The 26,743-nt window shown below is 47.1% G+C and overlaps 1 protein-coding gene across 2 annotated transcripts in view; it reads left to right on the top strand.

The window, feature by feature from the left end:
- Positions 1–26,743, top strand: part of ZDBF2 (zinc finger DBF-type containing 2) — a 109,999-nt gene that overhangs the window by 15,025 nt on the left and 68,231 nt on the right. For both annotated transcript variants that reach the window (XM_063932702.1, XM_063932703.1), the window contains 2 exons: positions 19,519–19,570; positions 23,870–23,921. In XM_063932702.1, coding sequence (XP_063788772.1) covers positions 19,519–19,570; positions 23,870–23,921 — 104 coding nt within the window. The remainder of the gene's footprint in view (positions 1–19,518; positions 19,571–23,869; positions 23,922–26,743) is intronic.

Here is a 26,743-nt window from a genome sequence, read left to right as displayed (position 1 = left end):
TCTTCGTAAAGTGACTGGGAACCCCAATTAGTGCACCGCGTCCCCTCGCATGGCTCTCTTCGCTCGCCATGCTTCGGGCATGGTGCCTTCGCTCTGCACACTTTACCGTTCCAATCGTAGTCCACGTGGATCGTTAAGTATGAAAAAATCCCCCCCCCCCAAAAAATGTGAAAAACTCATGTCGACCTTTAGACCTGTCGACCTAGCACATGTCGACCTAGAAACCCTGTCGACCTTCCATCCATGTCGACCTAGTGACTGTCGACCTATAGTGGTCGACCTAAACATTGTCGACCTAGACACTGTCAATCTTCAGACCGGATCCCGTTATAATTATATTTTCCAGAAAATGGGAAGAGTGCTGCTGAAAGAAAACGTTTGCAAAGGGAAAGGTTAAAAGAGAAAGGTTTATATAAGGAACATATAAAAAATGTGACCTCTAAAAAACGCAATCTTCGAAAACAATGGAAGGAGGGGGCATCTGAAGAAGAGCGGGAAAAGATGAGAAAAAAACGCACAGAAGAGCAAAGGAAACATCGCTTTAAAAAACAAGAAAGAAGGCACATCGACTGGTGTTTCTGGGAAAACGCCAGATTCAAATTCACCTGCTTCTAAAAACAGAGCATCGCTTGGAAAAGCCATAGAAAGTGCTCAGCTGTGGTAAGGAAGGATAGAGGGATTCCAAATCGACTTTAAATCGGGCGAAACAACAGAAATTACTCGGGGACAATGTGTACAACAAGCAGACCTACACACCCAAAACAAAGAACTGGAACATGGATTCTAATACAGTATGTGCTATCAAAAAAGAAGACAAAGAAGTATGTTGCTCAAATTCTAATACAGTGGGGTAAATTTACTAACATTCGTAATTTTCGGGAAAAGGTCAAAGTTCAATCACGAATGACATCGAAAGTGTAAAACTGCAACTTTTTGAATTGATTACGACTAATTTACTAAGCTGTCGTATTCGGGTTTTTCTTTTGTTCCGATGTCGATGTCATTCGTGGTTTTTTTTCTATTTTTACGGCAGTGATTAGCAAAACACTGCCGACTTTTTTACAATGAATCTCGGCCGGATCTGTGTGATCCGTGCTGGGGTTCATTTATTTTGTTTTTTTTAAATTAAACACTGTAAAATATTTTAAAAAAAATTGCGTGGGGTCCCCCCTCCTAAGCATAACCAGCCTCGGGCTCTTTGAGCCGATCCTGGTTGCAGAAATATGGGGGAAAAAGTGACAGGGGTTCCCCCATATTTAAGCAACCAGCATCGGGCTCTGCGCCTGGTCCTGGATCCAAAAATACAGGGGACAAAAAGAGTAGGGGTCCCCCGTATTTTTAAAACCAGCACCGGGCTCCACTAGCTGGACAGATAATGCCACAGCCGGGGGTCACTTTTATCTAGTGCCCTGCGGCCGTGGCATCAAAAATCCAACTAATCACCCGTGGCCGGGGTACCCTGGGGGAGTGGGGACCCCTTCAATCAAGGGGTCCCCCCCCCCCAGCCACCCAAGGGCCAGGGGTGAAGCCCGAGGCTGTCCCCCCCCATCCAATGGGCTGCGGATGGGGGGGCTGATAGCCTTTGTTGTAAAAGAACAGATATTGTTTTTAGTAGCAGTACTACAAGTCCCAGCAAGCCTCCCCCGCATGCTGGTACTTGGAGAACCACAAGTACCAGCATGCGGCGGAAAAACGGGCCCGCTGGTACCTGTAGTACTACTACTAAAAAAATACCCAAAAAAACACAAGACACACACACCGTGAAAGTATAATTTTATTACATACATACACACATACATACATACTTACCTTATGTTCCCACGCAGGTCGGTCCTCTTCTCCAGTAGAATCCAAGGGGTACCTGTTGAAGAAATTATACTCACGAGATCCAGGGGTCCAGGCTCCTCGGGGAATCCAGGTGTAATCCACGTACTTGAAAAAAATAACAAAACGCTGACCCGAGCCACGAACTAAAAGGGGACCCATGTTTGCACATGGATCCCCTTTTCCCGACTGCCAGAAAACCCACTCTGACTTCTGTCTAAGTGGGTTTCCTCAGCCAATCAGGGAGTGCCACGTTGTAGCACTCTCCTGATCGGCTGTGTGCTCCTGTACTGAATGACAGGCAGCACACGGCAGTGTTACAATGTAGCGCCTATGCGCTCCATTGTAACCAATGCTGGGAACTTTCTGCTCAGCGGTGACGTCACTTTAGGTCAACCGCAGGGCAGAAAGTTCCCAGCATTGGTTACAATGGAGCGCATAGGCGCTACATTGTAACACTGCCGTGTGCTGCCTGTCATTCAGTACAGGAGCACACAGCCGATCAGGAGAGTGCTACAACGTGGCACTCCCTGATTGGCTGAAGAAACCCACTTAGACAGAAGTCAGAGTGGGTTTTCTGGCAGTCGGGAAAAGGGGATCCATGTGCAAACATGGGTCCCCTTTTAGTTCGTGGCTCGGGTCAGCGTTTTGTTATTTTTTTCAAGTACGTGGATTACACCTGGATTCCCCGAGGAGCCTGGACCCCTGGATCTCGTGAGTATAATTTCTTCAACAGGTACCCCTTGGATTCTACTGGAGAAGAGGACCGACCTGCGTGGGAACATAAGGTAAGTATGTATGTATGTATGTATGTGTGTATGTATGTAATAAAATTATACTTTCACGGTGTGTGTGTCTTGTGTTTTTTTGGGTATTTTTTTAGTAGTAGTACTACAGGTACCAGCGGGCCCGTTTTTCCGCCGCATGCTGGTACTTGTGGTTCTCCAAGTACCAGCATGCGGGGGAGGCTTGCTGGGACTTGTAGTACTGCTACTAAAAACAATATCTGTTCTTTTACAACAAAGGCTATCAGCCCCCCCATCCGCAGCCCATTGGATGGGGGGGGACAGCCTCGGGCTTCACCCCTGGCCCTTGGGTGGCTGGGGGGGGACCCCTTGATTGAAGGGGTCCCCACTCCCCCAGGGTACCCCGGCCAGGGGTGACTAGTTGGATTTTTGATGCCACGGCCGCAGGGCACTAGATAAAAGTGACCCCCGGCTGTGGCATTATCTGTCCAGCTAGTGGAGCCCGGTGCTGGTTTTAAAAATACGGGGGACCCCTACTCTTTTTGTCCCCCGTATTTTTGGAACCAGGACCAGGCGCAGAGCCCGATGCTGGTTGCTTAAATATGGGGTAACCCCTGTCAATTTTTCCCCCATATTTCTGCAACCAGGATCGGCTCAAAGAGCCCGAGGCTGGTTATGCTTAGGAGGGGGGACCCCACGCAATTTTTTTTGAAAAAATAAGCACTTTCCCACCCCTTCCCACTGATATACATGCACGGATCTCATGGATCCGTGCATGCCTATCCAATCACGAAAAAAAAAAAAAGGTCTGGTTTTTTTTAGCACTTTTTTACGAGTTGTAATTTTTCACGGCAGTGTTTGTTTTTTTTTGCTTTGCACTTCTTAGTAAATGACCGAGATTCATACTTAAACAGCCGCGTTTTGACCGATGGTGTATTCATTCGTGATTTTTTTCATAGGACTTCAAAATATTACGAATGCCCTCATCACTGCCGTGATTATTGCTTAGTAAATTACCGAGATGACACTTTGATGAAAAAACGGCATCTCGGTCAAAATCGGGAGCTTAGTAAATTTACCCCAGTATGTGCTATCAAAAAAGAAGACAAAGAAGTATGTTGCTCAAATTCTAAAACAGTATGTGCTATCAAAGAAGACAAAGAAGTATGTTGCTCAAATTCTAACAAGGAGTGGTACCAGTAACATACTTCATGTAAAGTTTGTTCGACATGACAAAATATCCGGAATTTTTTTTGGCCTACAGTTGATGACGAGGCAAATATTGATACACACCAGATTCTAAGAATCTTACCAGAGCCACAATTTGATAATGATGTAGTTTCATTGACAGATTTAAATGTTTTTTGGAACGTGTCGTGTCTGTCATAGGAATAATGTTTAATAAAATATTTACAAATACTTGAAATTTCTTATCTTCATTACCCAACCAATCCAACAACTCTGTCATTCTCAGTGTTAAGTCATGGAATTGTAGGTTTCATATTTTGGAAGATCTGGAAGGAAGTTATAGTCATCCTGAATTTGTGTTCCCGTTCAGTGTCGTGTGTGTCACTTAATATTTGTACCTGTATAATTCTGGTAATTACAGAATTAAACTTCCCTGTTACTTTAACAGTTAACTGAATGATTATAGTTTATAACTAGCATAGTTTGCAGAACTTCTGATATTTTATTAATGAAAAAAATATTCATCATTATTCTTTTGTCGTGTCTGTTACAAATGGAATTGTCGTGTCTGTCACAAATGGAATTGTCGTGTCTGTCACAAATGGAATATGTGCTAGATGCAAAAATGTCTGTTTACTATGTAAACATAGACATTTTTAAATCTAGTGTATAAAATAACAAATATCCGTGACAGACACAGCAAACTTTTTCCACTTTTTATGCCAAATGTAATGCCAAGAATGTACGGTATAAGCTATATACAGTTTTCAGACACTGATGTGGAGGAACACAACAAAAACTGCACATTAACTACATGTATTTACCAGCAGAGAAAAACTTTTCCATAGTTTTTGTGACAGACACAACACATTTCAGCAGTTTAAATAATGTCAATTTTAATATAATTTAAGTTGTGCCCCGTACAAAAATATATATTTCTCTTTCATCCATCTGGGGGACGCTGCGCCATTACTTGTGGGTTAGAGGTGTGTGGTTGTGGAGTTTGGCACAGAACTATTAAAACCTGACTCCTCCCCCCTCTAACCCCTCCCATCTCCTTCCTGCCTAGCCAGCACCTCAGTTTTAGTTTTGTGCCTGTGGAGTACAGACACAGTTTTTATTTCTCCTAATTTTTCTTTATTTTTTCTTTATTTTTCTTTATTTTTCTATACCTAGTCCCTGTTTACAGGTGACAGGTATAAATGGAACAAGGATGCTGTCAGAAAGGGCCACCATACCTTGGTCACTGGGGCCTTTTGATTCACACGACAGATCAAAGAGGTACTGGACAGCCACAATCTGTCACTGGCAGTATTGGGCTGTCCCTAACGGTTTTTATTATTTATTATTTATTAATATTTATTTATTTTACTAATTTTAGTATTATTTTTACTTTATCTCCCTTCCCCACATCCCCCCCCCCCCCCCCCCACCCCCGGCGCAAGCCCGCCAGCGGGAGCTGTGCCGGAGACCTGTACCCATACAGCCGCAGTACTGTCTGAAGGGCTGTGGGGACGGGACGGGGATCCCGGAGAAGCCGCCGCAACAGTCGCTATACTTAGCAACGCGCGGCGGCCCGAACTTCCGGTTGGTCGCGAGAGGAGAGCAGGGACGGCTTCCCGCTCTGTTCTGCCCGCGCGCACGTCATGATACCATCTACAGTGACAGGGGGACGCTGTGCTCGCTACCTGAACAGAACAACTTGGGGTGGCGGCACGCGAGAGCCGCAGACTTTCGGCTGCAGCGCGCCTACTGAAGCTGACAGGCGCTTCATTGTTCAAGAAGGGACGGACTCCCGCCCTCCACTACCACGCGCGCACTCTCGTCCAGGTATGCAGGGCTCCGGCCGCCATCTTCTCCAGAGGCAGTACGGGGGACACTGTGCAGCGCTCACAACAAAGGCTGATCACCTAACAGCAAGTATATTTTGGGACACAGTATAAATTCACTGTAGATTTACATTGTGTCATGCTATACTTTTAGGGGAGGTAATTTTTGCAATATATAATATGCATTGAACACAGTATGATTCATAGTATATTACAATATACAACAATATGTCAAAGTATTGGAAAAGAGAATAAATGAATTAATTACTTATGAAATCTACAAAGGGTAAGACCGCCTCGGTGGTTTATTTTTTCCTGCTCACTATGGGGATCATAGCTAGCAAAGGGAAGCCCGGACGCAGGTACTCTGTGTTTCATGCTCTGGGGCATCTGTGGCGGACCAGCAGGAAAGTTCCGCGGATCAGTCTATGCCTCTATGGCTACAGTGGAAGCTCTATGGGCTCGAAATATGGGCTCAGTCTCTAAACAAATTTGTTAACTCTGCCGGCAGTTCTTCTGCTACAAAACGGCCGCAGCCGTTGCCCGCTATAACTTTTCCGGAGGAGTAGTTGGAAACATTCCCACTGGAGGATGGGGAAGTAGACCCAGAGTGGGATAATAGGATGAGGAGTTTTTCTACTAGCTCAGGTGTTAGATTCTGATATAAGCCATCCGTCAAACTCTTAATATTCAGAGTTCGGAGGTGGCGGGTTCTTCCTCTGCCTTTTTCAAAACACAAAAAAAAAAAAAAAAAGACAAGTTACTGTCTTTCCCCCTTATTCACACTTTGCGGATATTTGAAAGAGCCCTGACTTAAGTCGGATTCTCCTGTCCCAGCCCCAAAATAAATTTTAATTTATATAAGGGGGATACAAGATGTTGAGAAACAGACCCAAAAGGTAGACGCTCCTATTCACATTTAACAAAAGCTACGGTTATTCTTTTTGTACATGGGCAGTGCTGCTGGTGTGATGCTTGGCATTGCTGCCTTAGGGCGCTGAGGTCGTGGGTTCAATTCCCACCATGGCCCAAACTGTGAGGTTTGTACGTTTTAGTTGAAAGATCCTACAGATAGGAAGATTGAAACAATGATTAAATCTATGTTATCTTTATCAGGAATTTTCTACTCCCAATTCTAGCTAGCACTTGGGTCTTCATGGCCGCGGATGACTGGCTGGCACAGGTTGTATCTTGAATGCAGTCCCACGATCCATCGGAAGTCATTCAATTAGAAAAATGAGACCTTGTTAGAGTCTACTGCGCTACAATCCTGTATTTCTGCCTTGACCATGACAGCAAGACGGTCTCTTTGATTTCGGGTTTGGGAATGCCGTTTCTGACTCGGAACAGAGCTTGACGGCGATACCCTTTGAAGGTGAGTTCTTTTTGGGTCGGAATTACAGAAGAGACTACAGGGGGCAAGAGCCCTTTTCTTCCATTTGCTCCTCAGAGACCGAAGACCACGAGGTTTCGGTCCTTTCGTACACAGGACAGAGGTAGTTTCCATCCCTTTCGTTCTTTCTCCAGGTTCCCACGAAGAGAGGCATTCAGAGGTAGAGGAACACAGGCGGCTCTTAGACCAGCCAGTAAACCTGCCGACATACCTACTGCATGACGGTTAACGATCTCTGGAGGGATCAATGACGATTCGGGCTCGGTTACGGCAGTTCAAGGAAGTGTGGCTCCTGTCAAAACCAGATCTGTGGGTGACGGAGGTCATATCCAGAGATTATATGTTACATCTCGAGGAACCAATCCCATATCGTGTGTTCGTCACTCCTCTCCAAAAACGCTCCCTCCAGACGTTGAGCTCTTCTTTATGCAACAGCCACTCTCTTACTAAATGGAGTGATTCTTCTAGTTCCCTCTCAGTAGAGAGGTCGGGATTTTACTCAGGTCTTTTTCTTGTGGACAAACCGTTTCGGCCAAAAGGGTTTGAATCCATATCTCTCAACCCAAAAGTTCAGAATGGAATCCATCCATTCGATTATCGCTACATAAAACCAGGGGAATATTTGGCTTCAGTGGACGTAGAGGACGTCTACCTGCATGTTCCTATTTGGACAGGTCGTCAATCTTGTCTGAGATACGCAGTCGGTCCTTGCCATTTTCAGTTTCTCTTCCCTTTGGTCTATCCACGGCTCCTCAGGTATTCACAGGGTGTCAGCATTACTCCGTTTTTAGATGATCTTTTCATCAGGACTGTCAGAGTGAATCCTTCACCAGAACTTGCGTCTCACGATAGAGACTCTATAGTCATTCAGATGGATAATAACTTTTCCACAGTCATCTTTACTTCCTTCCCAGAAAATGATATTTCTGGGATTCTTATTCGACGCTACCAACCAGAAAGCGTTTCTTCCTCACGGACAGGACCTCATCTCGAATTACAGCTAATCCGCTTGTCTGTAAAGACTCGTCGGTCGCTTCGCTGGTGGCTTCACAGCCCAATTTGACCAAAAAGGGTACCGTTCACGATTTGCTCTTGAGGGATGGTCACCACAGACGCAAGCCTCAGAGGTTGAGGGGCGGTGTTTCAGACTCCTTACTTTCAGACGTTCTGAAACAGTCGAGTCTAAGTTACAGATCAACATCTTGGAGTTGAGGGCAGTCCGGTAGGCATCCTTCGGATTCAAACCATGGTAAAGGGTAATCCAGTACGGGTTCAACCCGACGACGCCACGGCAGTTACTTAAATAAAGGAACTCGAAACTGGACCGCCAGGAAGGCAGTCGCTCAGATTCTCACTTAGGCAAAACATTGGGTTCAGATTATACCCGTGATTCACATTCCAGGAGTCGAGACCTGGGAAGCGGTTTTCTTAAGCCGTCACACGGTGCATAAGGGAGAGAGGGGGCTTCACCAGGAGGTGTTTCTGACTCTAGTAGCCCGGTGGGGGATGCCCGATGTAGATCTAACGGCGTCTTGTCTCAACAATAAACCTCCTCTCTAAGGGTCGCGTACTCAGGACCCTTAAGCAATTCTAATCAATGAACTGACGGCGCTGTGGCACTTTCAACTGGGATATGTGTTTCCACCATTTCCACCGATTCCACGTCGGCTTCAACGCGTTCAGAGAGAAGGTCTTCCAATCATTCTGGTGGACCCAGATTGGCCACGATGACAGTGGTACACTCTTCTGCACAATAGGGTCGTCGAGGAACCATCCCGACCCTCTCTGCTCTAGATCTTATGATTCAAGGACCATGTCACCACACAGGTTTGGTCGGCTGACTTTGACGGCTTGGTTCTTGAATCCAATATTTTAAGGGGAAAAAGGTTTTTTCTCGTCCTGTTGAGTAAAGATAACCGGTGGCTTCTGGAATTTACATTGCTTGGTGTGAAAAGCGTGGTTTAACACCGGATGTGTTTAGAGTTTCCTCGTCTGTTATCCTGCATTCAGGAGGATCTCAATGAGGATCTCAGACTTCTTCACTAATGGGGTCAAGTTTCTACTTGGTCGACTCTTCTTCATAGGAGACTGGCTATCACTCCAGAAGTTCAGACGTTCCTTCAGGGAGTTCTTCGGATTCAGTCACCTTTTTTTGTTCCTCCCTGGGACTTTAACTTAGTCCTTACGGTTTTTTTTAGAAACCTCCATTTCAACCTTTGGAATCTGTACAATTGCGGTATATAACGTTCAATGTCTTCCGATTGACAATTTCCTCCAAAAGATGAGCATCTAAATTGGCAGCTCTTTCTTGCAGACCACCCTTGTTGGATTTTCATGATGATCGGGTGGTTCTGCGAACAAAACCTTCCTTCCTCCGAAGGTTGTGTCAGCGTTTCATCTAAATTAGGACATTGTCCTTCCAGCGTTTACTCCTCCTCCTTCCGGGGAGGATTCCCATTGGCTCTCTTAGATGTGCTTAGGGCCTTACGGATTTATTTATCTCGTACGAATTCTATCCGTCGTACGAATGCATTGTTGGTTTTTAATGGCTGCGTCCAAATGAGATTGGCCGGATTCCAAGTACACAGTGACTCGTTGGGTAACTACGACCATCACAGAGTCTTCTAATGTTTCAGTTCCTGACTCGATTCAAGCTCCTTCGACTCCAGCTATTGGAGCTTCTTGAGATGTTCGCGGGGCTGCGTCTATTGAGCAGTCGTGTAGGGCGGCGACCTGGTCGTCTGTGCATACGTTTTAAAAAGGTTTTACCGTTCTCACACTTTCGGTTTGGAGACTGCCCCTGTTGGGCGTCAAATTTGGCGGACGGCTATGCCGTCTATGTCTCCCTCCTCTCATTTGCTTGCTTTGGGAAATCCCACAAGTAATGGCGCAGCGTCCCCCAGATGGATGAAAGAGAAATAGGGATTTTTGTTTACTTACCGTAAAATCTCTTTCTCTGATTCCATCTGGGGGACGCTGCGATCCCTCCCATATGTTGTCTGGTTTAACCAGTTAATTGTTTTCGGTCTATCTCCTTTGGCTTGGCTAAACGTTAACTGAGGTGCTGGCTAGGCAGGAAGGAGATGGGAGGGGTTAGAGGGGGGAGGAGTCAGGTTTTAATAGTTCTGTGCCAAACTCCACAACCACACACCTCTAACCCACAAGTAATGGCGCAGCGTCCCCCAGATGGAATCAGAGAAAGAGATTTTACGGTAAGTAAACAAAAATCCCTATTTTACCATCATCTATAAGACTTATATTATTAGTTATCTCCAACATTATGTTAATATAAGGACAATTACATACCTGTAAACAGTTGTCAAATAAGGCACAAAATCACCACAGCTTTCCACAGACTGCCATCTTGAATAACCACAGCTTTCCACAGACTGCCATCTTGAATAACCACAGCTTTCCACAGACTGCCATCTTGAATATACAAATCACCACAGCTTTTCACAGACTGCCATCTTGAATAAACAAATCACCACAGCTTTCCACAGACTGCCATCTTGAATAAACAAATCACCACAGCTTTCCACAGTCTGCCATCTTGAATAAACAAATCACCACAGCTTTCCACAGACTGCCATCTTGAATAAACAAATCACAGCTTTCCACAGACTGCCATCTTGAATGAACAAATCACCACAGCTTTCCGCAGACTGCCATCTTGAATAAACAAATCACCACAGCTTTCCACAGACTGCCATCTTGAATAAACAAATCACCACAGCTTTCCACAGACTGCCATCTTGAATAAACAAATCACCACAGCTTTCCGCAGACTGCCATCTTGAATAAAACAAATCACCACAGCTTTCCACAGAATACCATCTTGAATAAACAAATCACCACAGCTTTCCACAGACTGCCATCTTGAATAAACAAATCACAGCTTTCCACAGACTGCCATCTTGAATAAACAAATCACCACAGCTTTCCGCAGACTGCCATCTTGAATAAACAAATCACCACAGCTTTCCACAGACTGCCATCTTGAATAAACAAATCACCACAGCTTTCCACAGACTGCCATCTTGAATAAACAAATCACCACAGCTTTCCACAGACTGCCATCTTGAATAAACAAATCACCACAGCTTTCCACAGACTGCCATCTTGAATAAACAAATCACCACAGCTTTCCACAGACTGCCATCTTGAATAAACAAATCACCACAGCTTTCCACAGACTGCCATCTTTTTTTTTTTTTTTTTTTTTTTTAATTCAATACTTTTTTATTGATTTTCTGTTTTCCATTAAACAAAATTACAAAGAAAAAACAACACAAACCCACAACAGATCCCCAACCCAGGGAATGCGCAGATTCCCATGTCCAGTAGGGACCAGTCAACACAGTTATCACAGTAAACAGGTGCAGGCTTACAATCCGAGACATAAATGAAAAGTTATAAGCAATATCACATGTTAACATGAAGCTTACAGAACAATTTATGCTGTACAAGGTCGTCTATGGCAACATCATAAATATTGAGCTGAACACAGAGCTATAGCACTGGCACGGGAATGGCTAACCGCGGGCGCCAGGGGACATGTAGCCCTCAGTAGCGGGTGCTCAGACGCCCCGGGTCCCAGAGAGCGGGGACTCAAGCCATCTACCCCACAGGTCCTGATATTTTTTCTCCGCTTTCCTAGCTAAGTATACATATTTCTCATGAGAGGCCGTATCATTTACAAGTGAGACCCAGGACCGTAGTGTGGGCGCATCCTTGGCTAGCCAAAGCCTGGCAATACACACCTTAGCTAGGCCACACAGATTAATTACATATCGTTTGGCAGGGGGGTCCAGGGCATCCTCCTCCACAGCAGATAATACACATGTCGTCGGGGAGCATACAGACGAGGGAATACCCGTTGACATCAGGGCGTCAGCAACACCCGACCAGAATACGGCTACCTTAGGACATAGCCAGATAATGTGCCAAAAGTCTGCGTCCAGACTATCGCACTTAGGACATCTGGAGGAGTTGGTACCCCCTATGTGTCGCAAACGCACCGGCGTCATATATACTCTGTGTATTATAAACAGTTGGATTTGTTGATATCTAGTGGTGGTAGTGGATAATCGTGGAGAACATAAAGCACCCTCCCAGATCTCATCAGAGATGGCACCCAAGTCAGATTCCCACTTGTTCCTGAGAAGGGACAACGGGTCAGAGTAGTGAGACCGAAGCATGCTTGTATAAATGTTGGACACCAAATGCCCGCTTCCCAGGGACTGCAGGAGAGACTTGACCGGGGAGTCAGCAATCATTGGAGGAGTATCGGGAAATTGTGCGTTAAGTGCATGTCGCAGCTGCAGGTATCTGTAGAAATGTGAAGAGGGTATACTGTAATCCTGTTGAAGCTGCAGGAAGGACCTCAGTATACCATCGTTATATAAGTGTCCCAGGGACGTCACTCCCCACCTCCCCCACACCGCCCCAGTCCGCAGCGAAGCCAATTCTGGGAAGCCAAGGGCATTGTCCAGAGGAGTATCAGGGTCAATACCCTGGCCTAGTAGGATGACATGTACCTGTTTCCATATGAGGACGGCCTGTCTTATTATAGGGATCTTGGACAAGTTAGGGTTCCCACAAAGAAGCATCTGTAATGGAGTGCCGGCAGGGTAGACCTGCAAAAGCATTTGTGAGTGTATAGTGAGAGCATCCGGGGCATTCACCCACTCCCATATATGTACCAACTGCGCAGCATAATAATAAAATCGAAATATAGGGAGAGCTAAGCCTCCCAGAACTTTCGGCCTGGAAAGGACGTCAAGTCTCAACCGTGCTCTCCTGCTGGCCCATATTAAAGAAGAGAGCAAACTGTCAATCTGTCTAAATGTCTTCAAGTTAATATATATAGGGGATTGCTGGAGAACATAAAGGAGTTTTGGCAAATATACCATTTTTACCAAATTGACCCTGCCAGTAACAGTCAGGGGCAAGGACCCCCAAACCCTGACCTTCGAGCGAAGATACCTCATCTGCGGCATGATATTAAGGGAAACATAGGTACAAGGGTCATTCGATACCCATATACCTAGGTATTTGAAAGACTCTACCCATTTAAGGGGGGTTTGGATCACTGAGGCTTCCGTGACCGGGCCTCTAAGTGGAGTAATGGTGGATTTATCCCAGTTAATTTTGAGCCCGGAGAATCGTCCATAGTCCGTTATTAAGTCAAGGAGTTTAGGTAAGGAGGAAACGTAGTCGTCCACAAAGAGCAACAGGTCATCAGCGTATAACGCTATCCTGTCCTCTCTTGCGCCAACCCTAATACCCACAACATCCCGAGTTGCCCTAATCAAACATGCTAGTGGCTCAATAGCAATGGCAAACAGAGTCGGGGACAGAGGGCAGCCCTGCCTCGTTCCCCTGGATAGGGGGAAGGAGTCCGAAACAAACCCGTTCACCGAGACTCTGGCCATGGGCTGAAAGTATAATAATTTAACATAATTGATAAAGTTGGGGCCCACACCAAATCTATTCATAGCCTCCCAGAGGAAGGCCCACTCCACCGAATCAAAGGCCTTTGCGGCATCTAAGGAGACTATAACGGCAGAGCAGTCCTCCTCCCGAGAAACTTGGAAATGAGTGAACAGGCGCCTCAAATTCACAGCAGTGGACTTGCCCGGCATGAAGCCCGTTTGGTCAGGGTGAATAATTTGAGAGATAACCCGGCCAAGTCTGGAAGCTAGAACCTTGGCCAGGATTTTAATATCCGTGGGCAGCAGGGAAATAGGACGGTAGGATTCAACCCTCCTGGGGTCCTTATCTGGCTTGGGAATCACTATAATCAAAGCCTCCGCCATAGACGGGGGAAGCGCACTTTGGGCAAAAATTTCACTGAACAACTCAAGCAACCGAGGGGCAAAGAATTTTGTATGTTTCTTGTACAGTTCTGATGGGATGCCATCAAGGCCAGGGGCCTTACCATCGGGGGAGGCAGAGATCGCAAGCTCAATCTCCTCCACCGACAAAGGAGCGTCTAGAAGGGCCCTGGCCTCACTGGAGATATGGGGCAAGTGGACTCCATCCAAGTAGTCACACAGTTCTACTGGGGAACAGGTCAATTTAGAACTATATAGTGCCTGATAGTATGAGACAAATTCCGCCACGATCTGTGGGGTGCGGTCCAGCACCGACCCAGCTGAATCCAAAATCTCCACTACAGTATGAGAGGAACGGTCACCCCTTGCAAGATTGGCCAAATAAGAACCTGGTCTATCCCCAGTAGCATATTGGACATGCGAGGAGAAGAGAAGTCTATGCTGGGTTTTCCCCCACAGGTAATCCTTCCATTCACCCTGCGCATGGAGCCACACCAACTTAGAGGCGTCCAAGCCATCCCGCACATACGTCACCTCTGAAGCAACCACCCGGGCCTCCAAATCAGACTCATGTTTTTTGAAGGAGGATTTAAGACTCCCCACCCGTTTAATCAATGTTCCTCTCAAGAAAGCCTTGAAAGTGTCCCATAACAGAGTCACGTCCGAGGTGTCATCATGCATAACAAAGAATTCTAACCAGCTAGCCTCCAATTCGGATCCCTCACCCATATGCGTCAGCCAAAAGGGATTAAATTTCCACACTGCTTGGCCTCGCTGACAGTTTAAGTCAATATGTAACGATATAGGGGAGTGATCCGAGATACCCCTAGTCTCATATTTGACACTTTGAACTTTGGGCAAAAGCTCCCGGGACAGAAGAGCCAGATCTATCCTAGAGAAGGAAGAGTGAGAGCATGAAAAGCATGAGTATTGCCTCAAATCAGGATTCCTCAATCTCCAGGGGTCAATCAGACCCAACTCCGAAACAGTATCTGCAAATGGGGAATGCTTGGGCCGTGGATTGGAGGACGCCCCGGACAACCTATCCAACTCGTGATTTAATACGTTGTTGAAGTCCCCCATACAGATAACAGTTATCCCAGGGGAAGCGGCCATAAAGGCAGACGCCTTTTTAAGAACGTCGTGCGAGTATGGAGGGGGCACATACACAGCCAGCAATAACAAGGGGACGGAGTTAATTCTGCACTTAAGAAATACATATCTACCCCATTGATCCGTTTGCACAGAATCAAGCGCAAAGGGGACAGACTTCCTAATTAGGATCGACACTCCCCGGGACGCTGCAGTATACATAGAATGGTAAGCCCAGCCCACCCATGGTTTTTTAAGGGACATAATCTTGGTACCCAGTAAGTGGGTTTCCATCAGGCAAATAATATCCGAAGCATAAAGCTTAATCTGTCGAAGGATCAAGGAGCGTTTAATTTTGTCATTGATCCCCCGCACGTTCCACGACAGTAACTTAACCAAAGCCATAGCAGAGCATAGTTGTAATATTGCAGAGCGCCCGCGGCCAGCCAACGCCAGTGAACATCAAAGAAGATATGCCCGCAATTAGTTGCAACATAGACCTAGCAGAAATAAGCACATTGCACAGCAAAAGATAAAAACACATCAATACTAACAGTCTAAAGTAACCCCCACCCCCACCCCGTATACCACCTACAACTAGCAGCATACCTGGTTCCCAAACAAGAAAACACCCTAAATACTAACAATAACAGCTAAGGCAGAGAGCACCGTAACATACTCCGCCAATACCGACCAAGATCAAATTTCTATATCTACTAAAGGGGCCAAGAATATAATGACCTTAAGACAGGAGAATCCCCCAGCTAAACTCAAAACAAAACCAATCCCCCCCCTGGGCCGTTACACCCACCCCAACTGAATAACCGTCTACCCCTTAAAGACTTTATGGCAGAGCAATCACCGAGAGCCTAAGGCCCAAGATCAGCGTAGAGGCAACGTCTAACAGTCGCCCGTCTCCACAGAGCCATCCACTCCCAGTGAAGGCCCATAAGGGCTGCAGAAAGCCCTAACATGAGCAACATAGCAGCACATGACAAACAGTAGCGTATGGACTAGCTGAGAAAACACATACAGGACTGCAACCAGCGGCCACCGCTCCCCAAGCCGGAAAGCGTCTAACCAGCCAAACTGACATCTCGCAGGGAGTCACAAATAACATATCTACAAACAACTATACATCCTTCCCAAGCCAATATAATCATAACATAGCAGGCATAAAAGAAACAGTATACTTGCAAATAGAGAGAACAAATGCATAAGTTCAATCAGCGGCTAATGCCCGCCGTGCCGGAAAGCGTCCATCCAGCCACACTGATGCTTCACGAGGGGTCATGAAGAATTTTGTTTCACCATCCGAGACCACCCGCAATTTAGACGGAAAGAGCATGGCATAGGGGATATTCAGTTCACGCAGCCTGCGCTTCACAGGGACAAACTGAGCTCTGTCCTTTTGGACGTCGACAGCAAAATCCGGAAAAACTGAAACCGGGGAACCGTTCCACTTAAGGGGACCCCTAGTACGGGCCAGTCTCAGAATCACATCTCTATCCCGATAGTGAAGGAGTTTGGCAATAAACGTACGAGGAGGCGCCCCTGGAGGTAACGGGCGCATCGGGACCCTATGGGCTCGTTCCACTGCAAAGTGTGAGGTGAACTCCTCCGGTCCAAACGCATCCAGAAGCCACCGTTCAAGAAATTTTTCTGGGGAGGCACCCTCCTCTTTTTCCGGGAGTCCGACGAAACGGACATTGTTTCGCCGCAATCTCCCCTCCATATCGGTCATCTTTTTATGTACCTCCATCATCTGAGACTCCAGAGCAGAGGTGCGTCTACCGAGAGGCGTAATTGTGTCTTCCAGCGTGGAGGTGCGCGTCTCAACTTCACCGACCCTCTCTCGCACCCGCTGAAGGTCTTGGTGTATAATGGATAAGTCCGCCTGGACCTGACCGATCCTGTCGGCCAAGCGGGCTTCACTGGCCGTAACCGCATCCAGCACCTTTTGCAAAGCAGCATCGGTGGCCTCCACAGATGAGGAGCTAGCTGACGGAGAAGGCGGTGCCGAGGTAGACCGCACCTCCCCCCCCTGTTGGGACCGTGTCGGCGGATTTCTGGCATACTTCTCCAACTTTGCCGCAGCCGCGGCAGACTGATGCGGTTTGACCATTATAGCCGAGCGGACGGCAGGGAGCAAGAAGTATAGAAAATAATATATCAAGAGCTGTCCAGGGGCGGCCAATGAAGAATTCAATGTAGTATATCAGGATTGTCCAGTCGCTGCCTGCGGGTAAGTGTAGTATATCAAAACTGACCAGTGAACATGTATGATATCGGAAGAATCAGCCTCTGTCAGCACAGAATGAACAAATGCAACAGGATATAGAAATATTTTTACTCCCCCCTCAGCATATGGGGCACATGCAGCATAGAACTGGATTAAATTAATTATGTCCTGTGGAGCTGAAACTGAGCAACACTGAGGCCCTCCAAGGGTTAATATCCCACTGTGCCCCGTCCCTGTTTGGAGCAGAGCTCAGCAGGGCAGCAGTTATATCATGGGGAGGGCACAGGCACTTATAACACTCAGCCGTGCTGTGCACCTCCTCCCCAGCAGTAGGACACAGGATGTGCAGGAGACGGAGGGTACAGGCTGGGGCCGCCGGAGAGAACAAGGAGAACGGCAGCGGGTCACGTGACGGCGGCGCGGCCGTGGACCGCCCGCAGACGCTCCCAGGCAGAGACAGGAGCAAGGGAGGAGAGGCGCTCGCCACAGTCTCCACAACGGCGGCAGAGGGAAAGCCGCGGACCCGGGTGTGAGCAGCGCTCAAGACTGGAGCCGGATGCAGACACTCAGCGCAGGCACCAGGATGGCGGCGTCCCACGTGTTCCAGCAGGCCCGGGCCCCGGCACATCAGAATCACCCTGCTGGAGCGGATAGCGGGCAGACGGGTCCCAAAATGGCACAGGGGCACCTCCACACTGTACTGCAGGTATTGGGGTGCACTGCAGGCCCAGGGGGGGACACAGGATGGTAGATCAGGATTAGGTAGCTGGAGAGACACACAGCCTGTGTGCTACTCCATGTCCGCCGAAGCCACGCCCCCTGCCATCTTGAATAAACAAATCACCACAGCTTTCCACAGACTGCCATCTTGAATAAACAAATCACAGCTTTCCACAGACTGCCGTCTTGAATAAACAAATCACCACAGCTTTCCTTAGACTGCCATCTTGAATAAACAATGCTGCCAACTTGTGATTTATGAAAAACAGGTGTTTATCATCTTTGGTTTTACAAAATATTAACTTCCGAGAATATTTAAATTTTCGCTACAAGATTAATTGTAGCCACTTTCAGGAAAAGATGTTCTGGTTGACATAATCGTGGAATTACCCTTTATCACTTTTTTGTGCCTTCTTCAGGCTTAATACATCTGCCCCCAAAGTGTGAGAATACAAACAGATCCATAATTCCTCTGCTTCGATGGTCACTGTCTGTGTGTTAGAGGCGGTGCGTTCTCACATTGCTCTGCGCCTAGTTTTGAACGCAGGCAAAAGCAAAGACATGTAACATGCTGTGGCAATACGTGTGTGTTATCGCCAACGGCAATACGACAAAAATGGAATGTCTTCTCTGTAGTTGTATCGACTTCCATTAGAATCCTTTGTGCGTAATATTAGAGTTTCCAAAGTTTCATGTAAAAGAGCTCAGTACATAACTGAAAGCAAGGTCAGGGAGAACGGCAATGGTGGTCATTCCGAGTTGATCGCTCGCTAGCAGTTTTTAGCAGCCATGCAAACGCTATGCCGGAGTGTATTTAAGCTTAGCAGAAGTGCGAACGAAAGGATCGCAGATCGGCGGCAACATTTTTTTTGTGCAGTTTCAGAGTAGCTCAATACCTACTCATCGCTAGCGATCACTTCCTGTTTTGACGTCACAAACACGCCCTGCGTTCGCCCAGCCACGCCTGCGTTTTTCCTGGCACGCCTGCGTTGTTTTTTTTAACACTCCCTGAAAACAGCCAGTTGACACCCAGAAATGCCCACTTCATGTCAATCACTCTGCGGCCAGCAGTGCAACTGAAAAGCTTCGCTAGACTCTGTGTGAAACTACATCGGCCGTTGTAAAAGTACAACGCGTGTTGCGCTGCATACGCATGCGCAGAAGTGTTGTTTTTTTTGCCTCATCGCTGCACAGCGAACGAATGCAGCTAGCGATCAACTCGGAATGACCCCCATGTCTCTATACCAAGGCGACTGGGCCCACTCGCACCCCACCTATCAGAGAACGTGACCAGAGGAGGGCAGAGCACGGCAGGAGGGTGACCAGTTTCTAATTGTAAGGCCTGACGCTTGCTCCCTGCACCACAATCCTCTGTCACTTCTGCTCATAGACCTGCTCAATGTGTGATACCTCCGCTTTACGTATGGTGCCTCCCTGCTCCAAATGCAGAATAATAGACCTTTATGTTCTTTGTTGTTTATAATTTATTCATATTCTTACATTTTTTAAAATACTGTAGTTCTACGTGTAGTAAGAGTAGTATAACACAGACACCTACTCTTTATATTGTATGTTAGTACTTTATAGTGTTAGAATAATAATTTTATTACTTGATATCACATTTAAATGTGGCATTTATTTACAGATGTATGATGAGAAAAGGCCGTCTGACGGAGGTTCATCTGCTTCAGTACAAGGTAATACAGTGACACACGCAGAAAGCACTGGGCCTAATTCACACCTGATTGCTAGCAGGCGATTTTTGCAGTCCTGCGATCAGATAGTCGCCGCACATAGCGGAGTGTATTTTCGCTGTGCAAGTGTGCGATCGCATGTGTAGCAGAGCTGTACATACAGATCTTGTGCAGTCTCTGCACAGCCCAGGACTTACTCAGCCGCTGCGATCACTTCAGCCTGTCTGGGACCGGAATTGACGTCAGACACCCGCCCTGCAAACGCATGGACACGCCTGCATTTTTCCAACCACTCCCAGAAAACGGTTCAGTTGCCACCCACAAACACCTTCTCCCTGTCGGTCACCTTGCGATCACCCGTGCGATCGCTTTTTTCGCACCATCCCGTCGCTATGCATCGATACCCGTTGCTGTGGTCCATCGTGCCTGCGCATTGCGGTGCATACGCATGCGCAGTTCAGACCTGATCGCAGGCTGTGAGAAAACGCAACCTAGCGATCAGGTCTGAATTACCCCCATTATTATTATATACAAATGTGTCTACACACACCTACCCGAAAATTGCGCAAAAAGCCTCATTTAGCACACTATGGGCTTAATTTAGATGCCGTCACACAGCGGCTGTTGTACGCAAAATATTCAATGTTTTTTTTCTGTGTATGGAGGGGTGGGGTGTAGTATGAGTGGCTGGCGGCCGGAATGCCAGCCGGCGGCATACTGAAGACCACCCCGTATGGGCACAGTGTGCACGTGCTACGAATGACTTGCGATGGCGATCGCACCGGGAGATTAGTCGCAAAGTGAATGACAGGAAGACAGCGTTTGGGGGTGGTAACGGGAGTGGTTGGGTAAACGCAGGCGTGTCACAGCGTTTTTTTTCTGGGCATGCATAAATTAGCACTTGCGATCTTGCTCGTCCTGGGAGAGAAACTCCGAGATGAGGTTGCCTGAAGTGATTGAACCCCTGTATCTCTGTTAACCCATTGTTCCCCTTTTAATATTGTTCAGCGCACCAGGGAAAGCTGCGGTGTAATTGTGCTGAATCTTCTCAGAAAAGTGTTCTGTTTATGCTTCTTAGGGGTATATGCAATTGCGGTCGAATTCCCGAAATTGTCGAATTTCGGGACTTTTTCGCCCACAAAAAAAAATCGTCAATGCAATTCAGTACTTTCCGTCCAAAAAACGGACTTTCAAAATTCGACTTTTTGAAATTCGACTTTTGTCAAATTCGACTTTTCTGCAATGATACAAGTGCTGCAATTCGACCACAGTGTATTCAATTGAAGTTTGGAAATTCGACAACAGTGCTTTTACACAGTAAATTCGTCATTTTCAATCCGCCACACTTTGGTGGGTGAAACTAATAAAAAAAATTTAAAACATGTTTTTTTTTGTGTTTTTTTTATTGATAATAGCATATCTATTTATATTAGAAGGGATTAGGTACTTGGTTTGTCTTTTTTGGAGGCACAAGTATTATTTATATATTTTTTATATTTTTTTATTTTATTTTTTTTAGATGGAATGGTAAAATTCAGGAAAAAAATGGCGTGGGGTCCCCCCTCCAAAGCATAACCAGCCTCGGGCTCTTCGAGCTGGTCCTGGTTCTAAAAATGCGGGGGGGAAATTGACAGGGGATCCCCCGTATTTTTAAAACCAGCACCGGGCTTTGCGCCTGGTGCTGGTGCAAAAAATACGGGGGACAAAAAGAGTAGGGGTCCCCCGTATTTTTTACACCAGCATCGGGCTCCACTAGCTGGACAGATAATGCCACAGCCGGGGGTCACTTTTATACAGTGCCTTGCGGCCGTGGCATTAAATATCCAACTAGTCACCCCTGGCCGGGGTACCCTGGGGGAGTGGGGACCCCTTCAATCAAGGGGTCCCCCCCCCCCCAGCCACCCAAGGGCCAGGGGTGAAGCCCGAGGCTGTCCCCCCCCATCCAAGGGCTGCGGATGGGGGGCTGATAGCCTTGTCAAAATGGAAAGAATATTGTTTTTTCCAATAGTACTACAAGTCCCAGCAAGCCTCCCCCGCAAGCTGGTACTTGGAGAACCACAAGTACCAGCATGCGGGAGAAAAACGGGCCCGCTGGTACCTGTAGTACTACTGGAAAAAAAATACCCAAATAAAAACAGGAGACACACACCGTGACAAGTACAACTTTATTACACACTGCCGACACACACATACTTACCTATGTTGACACGAAGCAGTCGGTCCTCTTCTCCAAGTAGAATCCACGGGTACCTGAAAATAAAAGATAATTATACTCGCCTGATCCATGGTCCAGAGATAAATCCACGTACTTGTCAAAAAAAGAAAACGAACACCCGACCAGCGTACTGAAAGGGGTCCCATGTTGACACATGGGACCCCTTTCCCCGAATGCAGAGAGACCCCCCCGTGACTGCTGTCACTGAAAGGTCTCGTAAGCCAATCAGCGAGCGCAACGTCCTTGCACTCTGCTGATTGGCTCTGTGCGCGTCTGAGCTGTCAGCGCATCGCACAGCTCCCTCCATTATATTCAATGGTGGGAACTTTGCGGTTAGCGGTGGGGTCACCCGCCGGTCAGCGGCTGACCGCGGGTAACCCCACCGCTGACGGCAAAGTTCCCACCATTGAAAGTAATGGAGGCAGCTGTGCGATGCGCTGTCTGAGCTTAGACGCGCACAGCCAATCAGGTGAGCGCCACGGAGTAGCGCTTCCTGATTGGCTGAAGGGACCTCAGTGACAGGAGTCACGTGATGTCCCGGCATTCGGGGAAAGGGTGCTCATGTGTCTACATGGGACCCCTTTCAGTCCGGTGGTTCGGGTGTTCGTGTTTTTTTTTTTTGCCAAGTACGAGGATTATCTCTGGACGTGGATTTATCTCTGGACACTGGCAGGTGAGTATAATTTTTTTCACAGGTACCCTCGGATCGTCGGAGACTGTGGCAGTCGGCGTGTCAACATAGGTAAGTATGTATGTGTGTCGGCAGTGTGTAATAAAGTTGTACTTGTCACGGTGTGTGTCTCCTGTTTTTATTTGGGTATTTTTTTCCCAGTAGTACTACAGGTACCAGCGGGCCCGTTTTTCTCCCGCATGCTGGTACTTGTGGTTCTCCAAGTACCAGTTTGCGGGGGAGGCTTGCTGGGACTTGTAGTACTACTGGAAAAAACAATATTCTTTCAATTTTGACAAGGCTATCAGCCCCCCATCCGCAGGCCTTGGATGGGGGGGGACAGCCTCGGGCTTCACCCCTGGCCCTTGGGTGGCTGGAGGGGACGGACCCCTTGATTGAAGGGGTCCCCACTCCCCCAGGGTACCCCGGCCAGGGGTGACTAGTTGGATATTTAATGCCACGGCCGCAGGGCACTGTATAAAAGTGACCCCCGGCTGTGGCATTATCTGTCCAGCTAGTGGAGCCCGATGCTGGTGTAAAAAATACGGGGGACCCCTACTCTTTTTGTCCCCCGTATTTTTTGCACCAGCACCAGGCGCAGAGCCCGGTGCTGGTTTTAAAAATACGGGGGATCCCCTGTCAATTTTTTCCCCGTATTTTTAGAACCAGGACCAGCTCGAAGAGCCCGAGGCTGGTTATGCTTTGGAGGGGGGACCCCACGCCATTTTTTTCTGGGTTTTTCCCGTTTTTCCCCGTTTTTTTAAATCGTGGCAAATCGGCCGTTTTTCGCCCGCGGGACTGTCGAATCCGTTTTTCATTGAATATGGTGAATTCCGGAAGCCACCTGCCGGAATTCACCTGTCGAATTGTGTCGAATTAAAAAACGTCGATAATTTGCCGCGATTCGCCGCTAATTGCATATACCCCTCAGACTTCATATATAATGTTACTCTGTGTGACTGTAAGATTATCATGATTTGCTCCCTATACTCCTATAGGGATAGGTTCTCATTCTCGGCCCTCAGAACCCCAAACAGTTCATGTTTTCCAGGTCACCTCACTGTGGATCTTTTATGTCGGTGAGTAAGGAATACACCTGTGCACCTGCCGGGTGACCTGGAAATGTGACCCTGTGTGAGGTCCTGAGGACCTGTTATTAGTAAATGACTTAGATGATCAGTACTTTTACATAATGTGGCAGCAGGCGAGGGCCGCGTTTTATGTGATAGCGGCGGCCGGAGGCATAGTAGTCCCTGTACCACGCCGACAGTATTCTGCATGCGTCACTGACTGGTCCTGAATGGGACATCACTATATACAAGCAGGATTGTGGCACACAGAATCATACAGGTGCCCTGTGGTAGCAAAGGGGGGGCATTTGCAGTATGATACAGTGACGGATGTGCTTTTCTTACAGATGGGGATAGGAAAGATCAAACAAACTGTGCTGCGATGGAGAGCATTGGCAGGTAAGATAATCTGTTACATTACTGTATATTACACTGTGCTGGAGTATGGAACTCCGCTACTAGATTTACTGCTAGATCGCACAAAGGGGGGGTTATCTGGATGTGGAAGCAAACCAAAAAAAAGCAGGCAACTGGGCAAAACTGTACTGCACTGCGGGTGGGGCAGATGTAACATGTGCAGAGTTAGATATGGGCGGGGTGTGTTCAAACTGAAATCTAAATTGCAGCGTAAACATAAAGATGTCTAACATTTGTGGGCTACATGCAAATGCAGCTGGTATTTACCCTGCACAGAAACAATATACATGTATTTGCTCCCATTGCGTGGCAACATTGGGGTTAATTAAGAGTTGATTGCAGCAGCAAATTTGTTAGCAGTTGGGCAAAACCATGTGCAGTGCAGGTGGGGCAGATGTAACATGTGCAGAGAGAGTTAGGGTGTGTACACACGGTGAGATTCTTGCTATGCCCGATTTTCACTTGCGATTTCCCTTGAACTCCCCGGAGCCCAGCACCACCGATTTTGACTAACTTTTCTTGAGATATGGACCATGGGGTCTATTCAATTCGGCAACAGTTGAATAGCGCCGGGAATTAGCTCCCGACGCTATTCAATTCAGCTCCAGTTAAGTCGGCGATGGCCCGTTCTCGCCGACTTAACAGGTAGTTTTGTCGGGAGAACGGGCATTCCCGACAGAATCAGCCTCGCGCCGGCCGCACTTTTGTCGGGTTTCTTCTCTCATCCCCTGGGGATGAGAGAAGAATTCCTGACAATTGAGGGTCAGTCGTCGCTGTATTGAATAGCGCCGGGAGCAAACTCCCGGCGCTATTCAACTGTTGCCGAATTGAATCGACCCCTATGTGTGCTTACGATTTTGGCTTATGTGAGATTTTGGCTTATGTGAGATGTCATTGACATGTGAGATGAACTAGATAGTACACCGATCTAGCAAGGATTGACTTGCCTGCACAGTCTAACTTTTCTTGCGATGCCGACCTGGCGGGACCGCGCATCGGGATCGAATCGGGATCGCAAGGTGACTTTCACCTTGCGATCTGCACTAACTTTTCTTGCGATTTTGACTATATAGTCAAAATCTAAAGAAAATATCTCACCGTGTGTACACACCCTTAGATTTGGGTGGGTTATTTTGTTTCTGTGCAGGGTAAATACTGGCTGCTTTACTTTTACACTGCAATTTAGATTTCAGTTTGAACACGCCCCATCCAAATCTAACTCTCTCTGCACAAGTTACATCTGCCCCACCTGCAGTGCACATGGGGGGTAATTCCAAGTTGATCACAGCAGGATTTTTGATAGCAATTGGGCAAAACCATGTGCACTGCAGGGGAGGCAGATATAACATGTGCAGAGAGAGTTAGATTTGGGTGGGTTATTTTGTGTCTGTGCAGGGTAAATACTGGCTGCTTTATTTTTACACTGCAAATTAGATTTCAGTTTGAACACACCACACCCAAATCTAACTCTCTCTGCACATGTTATATCTGCCTCCCCTGCAGTGCACATGGGTGGTCATTCCGAGTTGTTCGCTCGCAAGCTGCTTTTAGCAGCTTTGCACACGCTAAGCCGCCGCCTACTGGGAGTGAATCTTAGCTTATCAAAATTGCGAACGAAAGATTAGCAAAATTGCGAATAGACACTTCTTAGCAGTTTCTGAGTAGCTTCAAACTTACTCGGCATCTGCGATCAGTTCAGTGCTTGTCGTTCCTGGTTTGACGTCATAAACACACCCAGCGTTCGCCCAGACACTCCTCCGTTTCTCCAGCCACTCCCGCGTTTTTCCCAGAAACGGTAGCGTTTTTTCACACACACCCATAAAACGGCCAGTTTCCGCCCAGAAACACCCACTTCCTGTCAATCACACTCCGATCACCAGAACGAAGAAAAAACCTCGTAATGCCGTGAGTAAAATTCCTAAATGCATAGCAAATTTACTTGGCGCAGTCGCAGTGCGAACATTGCGCATGCGCAGTTAGCGGAAAATCGCTGCGATGCAAAGAAAAATACAGAGCGAACAACTCGAAATGACCCCCATGTTTTTGCCCAACTGCTAACAAATTTGCTGCTGCGATCAACTCTGAATTAGGCCCATGGTTTGTTCCAGATACAATCTTACCTGCTTTTTCAGTGTAACTTCCAAATCCGAATCACAATCTACATTCTACACAGTACTGACCTAGAACCTGGGTATGTCCTTGCTGCAGTGAAGAAGGACGCAATTCTTGTACGACCCCTTTAGCGCCAGTGACGCTTATTATAAACCACAGCTGACATTATAACATGACTTAGACAGGAAAGAAAATAATCAGTTATTCCTGTTTATTCTGTAAGAAAGTAAATGTACGCTATCGGGGGTGGATTCAGATCGGAGTGATGTGCGCAGGAAGCTCAGAGTTGATTGTCTAGTGTATTAAATGGTAATGTGCGCAGTTGGTCACTGTGGTGACATGGCAGCGTGTGTAGGTCATCTTTACATTTTATTCTCCCACTAGCAAAAAAAAACCCAACACCACGAATCAGCAAACGTCCCGTCTCATTTTTCCCCTCTTAATTTTGTATCAGAAATTTATGTGGGGATATATTTTCAGATTTAAATGATTTGGGACGCGATGACGTGTATGATTGCATGACATGTGTAGTGTACCCCGATTGCATGTGTAGTGTAGTCAGCTTAAAAGGGCTCTGTTATACGACGAGAAGCTAAACTGCCAAAGCACAGCATGTCAGTTATGTTCGCTATGACAACACTGGCCAATCTGTACAGAGCAGTTTTATTCAGCAGAGTACAAATGTACCAGCC

The sequence above is a fragment of the Pseudophryne corroboree genome, chromosome 7, assembly GCF_028390025.1.
Source record: "Pseudophryne corroboree isolate aPseCor3 chromosome 7, aPseCor3.hap2, whole genome shotgun sequence".
NCBI classification, from domain to species: Eukaryota; Metazoa; Chordata; class Amphibia; order Anura; family Myobatrachidae; genus Pseudophryne; species Pseudophryne corroboree.
This window is presented reverse-complemented; position numbering and strand designations above follow the sequence as displayed.